General features: G+C 38.1%; 2 protein-coding genes across 7 annotated transcripts; one reads left to right on the top strand and one right to left on the bottom strand.

The window, feature by feature from the left end:
• Positions 1 to 363: 363 nt before the first annotated feature.
• Positions 364 to 5,703, bottom strand: LOC111868560 (probable 26S proteasome non-ATPase regulatory subunit 3). 2 transcript variants are annotated; one of them, XM_023859317.2, is made up of 2 exons: positions 5,602 to 5,703; positions 364 to 2,795 (listed from the first exon to the last, which is right to left on the bottom strand). In XM_023859317.2, exon 2 carries the CDS (start codon positions 2,782 to 2,784, stop codon positions 1,288 to 1,290), a length of 1,497 nt encoding a protein of 498 aa, XP_023715085.1. In that variant the 5' UTR covers positions 2,785 to 2,795; positions 5,602 to 5,703; the 3' UTR covers positions 364 to 1,287. The 2 variants fall into 2 exon arrangements, with proteins under 2 accessions (XP_023715085.1, XP_023715084.1); XM_023859316.2 differs by lacking the exon at positions 5,602 to 5,703 and adding an exon at positions 5,203 to 5,561.
• An 89-nt stretch (positions 5,704 to 5,792) lies between these two features.
• Positions 5,793 to 9,080, top strand: LOC111868582 (lactoylglutathione lyase). 5 transcript variants are annotated; one of them, XM_033753100.1, is made up of 4 exons: positions 5,793 to 5,967; positions 7,162 to 7,241; positions 7,558 to 7,781; positions 8,757 to 9,080. In XM_033753100.1, the coding sequence occupies exons 2-4, from the start codon at positions 7,170 to 7,172 to the stop codon at positions 8,875 to 8,877; spliced, it is 417 nt and encodes a 138-aa protein (XP_033608991.1). In that variant the 5' UTR covers positions 5,793 to 5,967; positions 7,162 to 7,169; the 3' UTR covers positions 8,878 to 9,080. The 5 variants fall into 5 exon arrangements, with proteins under 5 accessions (XP_033608991.1, XP_033608989.1, XP_023715137.1 ...); XM_033753098.1 differs by lacking the exon at positions 5,793 to 5,967 and adding an exon at positions 5,974 to 6,188; XM_023859369.2 differs by lacking the exon at positions 5,793 to 5,967 and adding an exon at positions 5,974 to 6,195.
• The last annotated feature ends 918 nt before the right edge of the window (positions 9,081 to 9,998 follow it).

Here is a 9,998-nt window from a genome sequence, read left to right as displayed (position 1 = left end):
GAAATTGGAGAGAAGATAAAATTCAAGTTAGAAAAGGTGTTGAAATCGAACCCAGGACTAGAAAAGATTCAGTCAATTAGTCAGTACTTGAGTGGAATTAGGATATCTTTGCCAGATGAATGTTCTGAACCTTCGGCGCCAGTGTATAAATACTGTGCAATCACATCAGTTGATGTAGAAAGATCATTTTCAGCCTATAAACTCGTTTTGACGGACAATAGACGTAGTTCGTCTCCAGAAAACATTGAAAGACTTCTAGTTGCCTATTGTGATGCTACTTTCTGCAGTGAATGAACATGTAAATAGGCGAGTCTGAATACAGTGACCTGTTTCTTAACTGCATATTGTTTTATTTTTGGTGAATATTTTCCCATTTTTTAGTGCATAAAGATCTGGGCCCTATTAATGACATAACTGCAGCATTAAGAACTGATACAATATCAGAATCTCATTACTAAAAATATATTCATAAGATTAAGTGGCTTTGTATTGCAAGTAGTTCATAATATAAAATTTTGTGATTGTACTGCCAGATGTGCAAAATGAAAAATATTGTACAGTACGAGTATGTTACATTCTATTTGTCTTCAGATTATATCTACATTTTATTTTTGCGGCTAATAACACAATTGCAGCATTAGTAATTGATATTAATATCAGAATCTCATTTCTGAAACAAAATATAAAATATTTATAAGGTGGCTTCTAGTAACATAGGCTGTATACTGCAAGGTGCTCTGTTTCATATGCACACGTAGTTTATAACATAACATTTTGTGACTGCCCTCCCAAGTGTGCAGAATGAAAATGTTGAAAAATTTTATTCAAAACATTAATGTTCTGTTTGTGTATTACACTAGATTCATATTTAATTTTTGCAGTTAATGAACAACACATCTGCATGATTAAGGACTGATGCAATATCAGAATCATTACTAGAACAAAATATGTAATATTTATAAGGTGCCTTATATTGACGTAACATTGTATACTGCAAGGCACTCTTTACTTGATATGCATGTAGTTATGTTCAATAAACTATTTTAACAATCCTTGATGCAACAATTTCTTCTGTTCACTTTGAGTGGTGAACAAACTAGCAAATAATAATGTCCAGTATAATAACAAGGTGACTGCATGGAATTAATGCTCTACACTGTTTTGATAGAATTTTCATTTATTTCTGATAGTTACAGCACCTGAACGGGCATGCTTACACCAAAAATGAGAGATAAAGTCTACAGGAAACAAAGCACAGAATCAGAGGAAAAGAAATATCTAGAAAAATTACGGAAATCCATCATCATCATCCTCTGCCATTTCTTTGGCCAATTCCATGTCTTGCTGCTCTCTTTCTCGTCGCTCTTCTGCTGATTCTAAATCTTTGCCATATGATTTTGGTGGGTACCGCATAGCCTTCACACTCTGGTTGTGCAGATCCAGACAAAATGAGATCCGTTGATGGAAAGCCAGTTGTGGTTCTCTTGTACAGTATATATCAGTGGTTTCTTTGCTGCGCATATAGCCACGTTCTGGATCCAACGTGGCTTCAATAACTCCATCCCTTATGGCCTTGGCAACAATGAACTCTGCGTCTTCTGGTGAATCCAATCCCAACTTTCGTGCAATATCAGCTGGAGCAATACGGGAATAGGATAACCCCACAGAGCGAATAGCAGTCTTGATTACATTATGCCGAAGGCGCAGAATGAGTGTAAATGTATGGTCTGCACGAAACTGAGGCCCAAAATTTTCCAACACTTCCCCAAATCTATGAAGGTTTCCCATTCGCACTGCTTGGGTAAGCTGGAAGTAAGGTGCCAGAGACCGCCTAAGAGCAGCCTGTCTAAATATCTGACGTTCTGGTATGTCTCCTAGCAGTAGTTCCACAGTTACTGCCAGCTTCTGCACTGTCTGACGGAATCCCACAGCTGCAGTCTGTGGAGCTTTACGCATAGCTTGAACAAGATGCTTGTGGGCTGCAGAGTACTCCAGACGAGCTGCCTTGATGCGGCCAAGGTAGTAGAAAAAGCGAGCCCATTCATTGTTACTACCTGTTTCTGGAAAAACTGACTTAGAAACTAATTTATCAGCTTGATCATAGAGACTGTAGTGCAAGTAGTTGCGTAAGAGACAGTTAATGAGCACTCCTTGTCCCTCAAAATCATTTCTAAGTGTGGCTGTTCGCAGTCGTGAATGTAAAAAGCCACGTATCTTTTCTAGCTGCTCTGTTAGCTCATAGCTGCGAGAGTGGTAGAAGTAACATTTTGCTGCTACCAGGTCAAGGGTGCGCCGATTTTGGGCTGTTACTTTTTGCATTAACAGATCTGAACACTGGACAGCATCACTATATTTCTGACCATCAATCAACTTAAGAAGCACCAGAAGATGAATGTAAGTATCTATCTCAGGAAGCAGTGGTGTAACTGAGCTCTTACTGCTTCTCATTCGATGGCTACTACTGCTCTCAGTTTCCATTGGTTCCTCCACAAATGCCAACAGTGCATCCCTTTCAACTGCTGAGTGAGTATAAAATCCAGTAATAATTCCCCGTAGAATGGTAGGATTTAGTTTCCTCCGTGTATTTGGCAATGATCTTAGGACCCTTAAAATGAATCTTGGCTCCTTGCTTTGAACTGCCTTTTCAATCTGACGGGCATGCTCTCTAATATCCTGAATTGTAAGAGCATCTGAATCCTTTTTAGTGTCTCCAGAATCTCCATCACCAGAAGGGCTGTCGGCATTTTTCATTTCTACATCTGTTTGTTCTGATACAGCCACCATTGTGGATAAATCTGGGGAAAAGAAAAAAAAACTCACCTTATAACCTTCAATTGAGAATAAACCCACTCCACGTGTTTAGGATACCTTTGATATTTCATATAGGAATGGTATCACAATGTCTGTTCCCCACTAACAAATTTTGAACCAAATTACTATTTTTATGAAAATTAATATGATCATGTAACTGAAGGCCATTTATATTTGTACTGTCATGTGACTGACTCTAGATGGGGTTTGGGTTAATAACTGGATTTACTGAACTCTTAGAGAATGTAACTACCAATAACTAAAGTGATAATGCTAATTCATACACAATGCAGTTCACTAGAGGATGGTTGAAGTTTTCTCCCAGGCTCTCATCCTTGCAGGCTGTGCTGTCTTACAACTAGTTCATTGCTCTCACTAGCTCCCAGGCTGATGGCCATCTCACATCAACCTCCTACTCTTCTCACTGTCATATCAAAACTTGTAAGGAGGGTGCAGCTGGAGTGGTTGGAGTATAATCTCTGTGAGAACAAAGCCATGGAGAAGGAAGGCAAGACCAATCACAGAAGTCAAAAGCACAGCCCTTGGAAAAGAAGAAATGGCAGTATGCCAGCAGACTATTCAAATAGCCTTAAGGAGGGAATGATGTAGTGTGTAAACCCATTACTTGGTAATGACCATGAAGCAAACAGGTTCCCATGGCAATAAGTTCACACGCAACAATAGTGGAACAGTTGGAAACAGTGTTCTGTATGCTGGTCTGTGCCAATATGTTATAACAGACAAGTTTAGAAGTTAGTCAGTTGTAAGTAAGTCTGTGAAGAGATTAGTTGGTGTGAGTTGGCTGCCAGCCTGAGAGTTGAGTCAATTGGAACAATTCAGTTGTGAGATATTCGCTGGACAGCAACGAAGTGCGCGCAGAAGATGAACCTCCATTGTTATGAGCTGTTACCAGGGAACAACTGGCGAAAACACAGCAAAGTGAAAAGACTTAGCATGTGCTGTAGTGATTTGTAAAGTGTGGAGATTAGTGATGGCACTATAATTAAGTACAGTCATGAGTGGTGTGTTAAAGTGGTCAATAAATCCAATCCAAACCCTGTTTACAGTCACTCATACATGTGATAGTGTCTAATGGAGCCTGTCAGAAGTGCATTCTGAAACTTCTTTCATAATGACAGTTGAAAGTACCCTTTTAACTTCATGCCTGGAAGAGGAAGTTTGTGATGAGTTCTAAAATGATGCTTCAGGTATGAGCTGGCACAATTAAGGAGGAATTCTACATTGGGTTACATGACTTCTATGTGAATTATGGTAAGCACAAAAGTGATATGTTGTAGTTTGCTGGTTACCACTAATTAGTCAAGAAACCTTTACTTCAAATATTTCCTGGCTACAGAATATTGATTATCCCACAGTTTGTGTCTTTTCATAAATACCAGAAGGCAATGGCTGATTCCTTTCCAGCTTAATATTCATAACCGTCATTTTGCACTTAATGCTACATATCCTGTGCACCTCACATTAGTACACAACCTATAAACAACCAAAGGAAAATATGTTCTCAACTACTATGTCACTGTGTTCACTTTTTGTTTGAAAACTCTGTAAACATTAATAAACTTATTCCAAATAAGAGCTGTCCTATGTAGAAAAGGAGCCGGGATAGCGTAGACGGTATAGCAAATGGCTATGGGCTGGATGACCAAGGGGTTGGAGTTTGAGTCCCAGTAGGGTCAAGAATTTTCTGTGTCCCCAGACCAGCTCTGGGGTGCACCCATCCTCCTATCCAATGGGTGCTGGGGGTAAAGTGGCAGGGGTGTGAAGCTGACAAATCACCTCCAACTAGTGCAGAGGTCAATACAATGTGAATCTATACATCCACTCACCCCATACACCTTCATGACATAGTGCTTATTTAGTTAAGCACATGGACAACTTGACCTTTACCTATATAGAAAACTGGGTTAAACTGAACTGTCTACTACTTTAAATTCATCCATTTCTAATGTCATGCATTTTTTCCTTTGGTCCTATGTCCATGAAACACAGAAAAAAATGAGTGATAACTGCAACTTTACAACTTGTAAATGAGGTATGTTTTGGGCGATTTCTGTTACCATTCCTAATGAATCAAGAGGCATGGGGAGTATAGGTATGTTAAGCACAACAGATCTGTAGGTCACGCTGCAAGGGCTGAGAAGGCCCACCCCTTACACATTCATAGGTATGTTTAATGTGAAGTGACATGGTGCTGTTCCTACATTTTTATTCATGAAACGATTTTAACTGTTCTGTAACATTTCTGAAGTGGCAATTTTATATACTTCATTTAATGTGGTGACTGTTCCACGACATTTCTAGTAAAATTCTGACATACTGCAAGTAGTACCCGAGAAAATCTGATTTTAAAATATTTGCATACTTTCTTACCTAAGTTTAAAAAAAACACGTTCATCACACAAACTTATAGTGGATGACTGTGTTCAGAAATTTACTTCTGATGCTTTGCTTCGTACGAAAACAGTACTTCGCATAACACATTGCAACGGCTGTACTCTGCTATTTTTAATAGTTCAACTTCGTGCGTTGGCCTTCCGTATCATTAACACCGCCAATCCATTATAGAAAAATTCTACAATTTACATTTATTGACAAAAAAAATGTGAAAGGCAGACCAAATTGTATAGGCAGATACACCACAAGAAGTTTTAACCTCAAGCTTCCTGTCAAACATAAAAACGAGCATATTACAGTATACCTAAAATTATTGATTCTACGTAAACCGCGTCAAATCTGTACGAGGTAATAACGACATTTCGAGATACTCACAATCAGATACCTTTACAAACACCTACTATTCTAACACTTTTCTTCGAAAATGCAAAGTAATAACGGTAATAACCCCCATCTACTGTAACATTCACAAACCACACTACGGCAAACACGACGAACACGACTAATTTTCAATTATAACCAAAGATTATATACAGGTTTCCTATGTTTGCAGGCGGTCAATGCTGGTCAATGCTAAGTTCGGCTAAGAAAGTCAAAGCAAAACATACACAGAAGGAAGATCTAAAGCGAACTTAAAGGGACTGTGTTGAAACTTTAAGCATAAGAACCAAAGGAATTAATAGGATACATAGAAACCTTCTCGTTTCATTGCAGTCTTCATAGAACTAAGGGAAAACCAGTTTAAGACTATCTTGAACAGAAATGGAAAGAAGCCCACTCCCAAGGGACAGTAGATGCAGAGAATATTATTGTAGTTAAGTAGCTGATATTAGAAACAACATTTTGCCCTCTTCGTCCTGTACATAGTAATCCTAGTAATCCGTGCCGCTGAACTTGCATGGGGCGGAGCGGGCGGAGTTCATGATTGTTTGCGTGAGCTCGGTGAAATTGTGTGAAGTGTCGTAAGTGGTACTTGTAGTTACTTTCTTTTTTTGTAGATTATAGGTAGAGTATTTTTTGGTCCGATACGTTGTGCTCTCACTTTCATTCGTAACAATGTTGGTTCATTTTTTTTATGAATACTGTTCAATTGTAGCATGGCACGTAATTAAAATGACGCTGGGTATTCAAAGTCATTGGCGGTAGAGGTGATGTTACAGAGGTTACAGGTCGGTGACCCACAAGAGGGCATTGACCATGGCTTTGACATTGTAGAGGTGAGACAGGTTGTAGGAAACAGCTGAAAACCGCATGTAGATTTGATATCTGGGGCAAATTAGCTGTGGAAATGCACCCTGTGAGTTCTAACTTGTCTGTGTTGCAGATGATGGAAAATTTTACCAGGAGTGCAGTCACAATGTATTATATTTTTATAGTTTTAATGTAGCATCCTTAAAGCCATGTGTTGGTTTAATGTGATTGAGTATTGGTAACATTCAACAGGTATGGTTGGTAGTTTGCATCCCACTTCAGTCCATTCCCCTTGCTCAATGTTAGTGATGGGGTTAGTAATCCAAGGAACACTGATTATAAGTGGGTACAGTTGCTCTTTGATGCCTATTAGGGGTGAGGTTTGGTAGGGGAACAGTGATTTACTCTGTAGTGTGATTATGTACTGCACCTTATGCTTTTGATACTGACATTACCAGTGTAATAGAGTTTGTCATTTAATTGCATATCCAGTTTGTGACAACTTATATAGTATTTTCTCAGTTTTAAAGAAGATTCGGTTATTGTTGAATTGAATACCTGATAATTGGGTAACATGAAATTGTTGAGTATTTATTGTATTCCTCAAACTGCACAAAAGTGTAATATGTATTAAGACTCATTATTGTATTAAGGGGCAGTGGTATTGTGCAGTGAATTACAAGTTTCTTTTAAGAATTGCAGTGTTCAGTTTCCTTCAGTGTTTTCTTTTCAAATTTCTTTCAGATAGCAACATGGGGGATACAACAGGTTTATCCAATACTGAAGCAAGAGATCTTTGTAAGCCACCAGATCAAGAAACAAAAGTGAGTGTTTTATTCAGCTACATAAATGACTCCCTCACAAAGTAATGCTTTGGACAGTTATTAGGGCCAAGAAGTATAAATAACCATAACACAAGATATGATCAGTGCATGGTACCTCTGGTTGCTTGCTAGTTAAATTACTGAACAGTATTTCATATATATATAATCAATATATAGGTTATATAACAATGAATGGCGGGGTGATTTACTGTTAAGATGTGAACCCAAGACCTGAATGTGTAGCATCGGTATCAGCCATTATACACAGTATCTGATACTCAGAATCTGTGATACAGAGTAACATATCTTTTTTCAGGAGTTCATATTCCAGCAAACTATGTATCGCATCAAGGATCCACGGCGATCATTAGAGTTTTACACAAAGGTTTTGGGCATGAGACTTCTACAGAAATTAGATTTCCCAGAGATGAAATTTTCTTTATATTTTATGGGATATGAGAAAGCTGAAGACATTCCATCAGATCCTTCAGCACACAGTGAGTGGACATTCTCAAGGAAGGCAACTCTTGAACTCACACAGTAAGTACAGTTCTGAAGATGCATTGTGTACTCATTCTGATACATGTTAGCATGCATCCGTGAAAACATATTCCTGTTGGAGGGTGGTGGAATCTTCGAGTGTCTGGCATGGTTTTGTTGATTCAGTTTGTTTTAACCTGCAGTAAGTACATGATTTGGACATATTGTAGGATGTAGACCTGTTACTGGATAACTATTTTGAAACAGACAGAGGAAGAACATGTGCTGCTAGGCAACAGATTCTTTATAAGCAAGTATATGCAGTTGTTACTGGGTAACACGTTTGCAAACAAACACATTCTCACATAACCGACTGGAGTACAATGCTAAACAGTGTTTTCTGCATGGTCTGTGCTAGAGGGTGAGGTTATCAGTTATCAGGGCCCATAAGAGGGAAAATTTCTTGCCTTGTAGAGTAATTGTCAGCTTAGTTACTTTATTTTTTAATTGCTAGTGGGGTGGGACCAAGTCTCTTGTACTGCGGCCACTTCTGGCCTATTGTACCAACCCCAGATGATAGGTGGGGTGATTATGGAGCAGTTGGTGGAATGAAGATTGGCAGGGGAAACCGAAGTACTCAGAGAAAATCTGCCCCAATGCCACTCTGTCCACCACAAATCCCACTTGATCAGACCTGGGATTGAACCCGGGCCACTGTGGTGGGAAGCCAGCAACTAACCACTTGAGCTGTGGTATGGCCAGCTTAGTTACTTAGTCCGATTATTTTGCTGTGGGTGCTGATGAATGCTGTATAAAACCATAGTTAAGTTAACTTGTCTGCAATACAGGAATGAAATTCAATACTTCATGAATACAAAACATTGTCTGCAGTAGTAATAGCTTGTTTCATAATATGCTCTTCCATTAAGTCATCATGGTTACAATTTGGGTGCAAGCGGCATATCTTTACTGGAACATTTTGAGGTTAACAGATCTGTTATGGCTTTAAATTAAATAAGTATGTTCTTTTTGTAGTAACTGGGGAACTGAAAGTGATCCTGATTCAAAATATCACAATGGGAACTCTGAACCGCGAGGATTTGGTAAGTTATTTCCCAATTTTTACAAGATAAACATTCCAGGAACTTGTGTATAGTATGTTAGCTTGTAATTCAATTGACATGAACTTCAGAAGGTAACAGTGAATGACTTGATGGTGTTTTCCTCTAAAAGGGGAATAAATGAAACAGATCTTCATAATTCATAATAATAATTCAAAATTTTATTTACATCCATAACTGTAAAATATACAATCGGATAAAGTCAAAGAGAATATATAGATTAAATAACAATCACACCTAACATAATCAAAGAATACATAAATACTTAAATAAATTATATAAAAAAACCACCGGCACATGCATTAACAATTACAGTCATTTAATTCAACATCTTACATATAAAAAAACTCCTGAAGAGAGTAGAAGGCACTATGCAACAAATAACACTTCAATTTCCTCCTAAACACTTTAAAATCAGATACATTCTTTAACTCCAAAGGAAGATTATTGTATAGTTTTATGCCCATGTTTATCACACTTCTCTTACAACGATTTGTATTACAATGTTGGGCATACAGATTATGTTTATGCTTTGTATTGTAATACAATTGTAATTACAATTGTAATTCTGTACTCCTTACATATTTTAATTATGATAATATTTATTTATGACTTTGTGTGTTATGTGTTCAAATATTGTATGACTTTGATATTTTCCATGGCCAATTTTTTTTTTGTAACTGAGTTAGGTTGTATGAAGTGTGAAGAGAGGACGATGATGTATGGAGGTGGGTTAGATGCCTCCACTGTAGCCTTGTGAGTTGTAGAAGGTGATGAAAAGTGAATCTGGTGTCTGGGGCTCTAACTGGGCTACCCTCTCAATGGAGGACTTAAATGCAGAGACCTGGTAGTCCAGGTTGGGGGTTGTACACAAGGCTGATGACCTTGCTCTGTAAAAAGATTATTACTGCAAAATCCAAAGAAGTGAAAAACAGATCAAATTTGGCAGACACTTCCAAGGAAAGCTGTAGTTCAAAAAGGGTTGTTTTGCTGATGATGATCTTCCCATATGTTAGTTGCTTATAATTATTATGAATATTACTTGTAATTGTTTACACCTTAATATGTGTGAGTTGAGACAGCTCAGTAAAGTGATGGGGTATGTACTTGATGGCTGAGCTTTGATTCCTGGGAGTAGGGATTCCCCGCTGCCGCC

This window comes from Cryptotermes secundus, unplaced genomic scaffold, assembly GCF_002891405.2.
Source record: "Cryptotermes secundus unplaced genomic scaffold, Csec_1.0 scaffold330, whole genome shotgun sequence".
In the NCBI taxonomy this organism is placed as follows: Eukaryota; Metazoa; Arthropoda; class Insecta; order Blattodea; family Kalotermitidae; genus Cryptotermes; species Cryptotermes secundus.
This window is presented reverse-complemented; position numbering and strand designations above follow the sequence as displayed.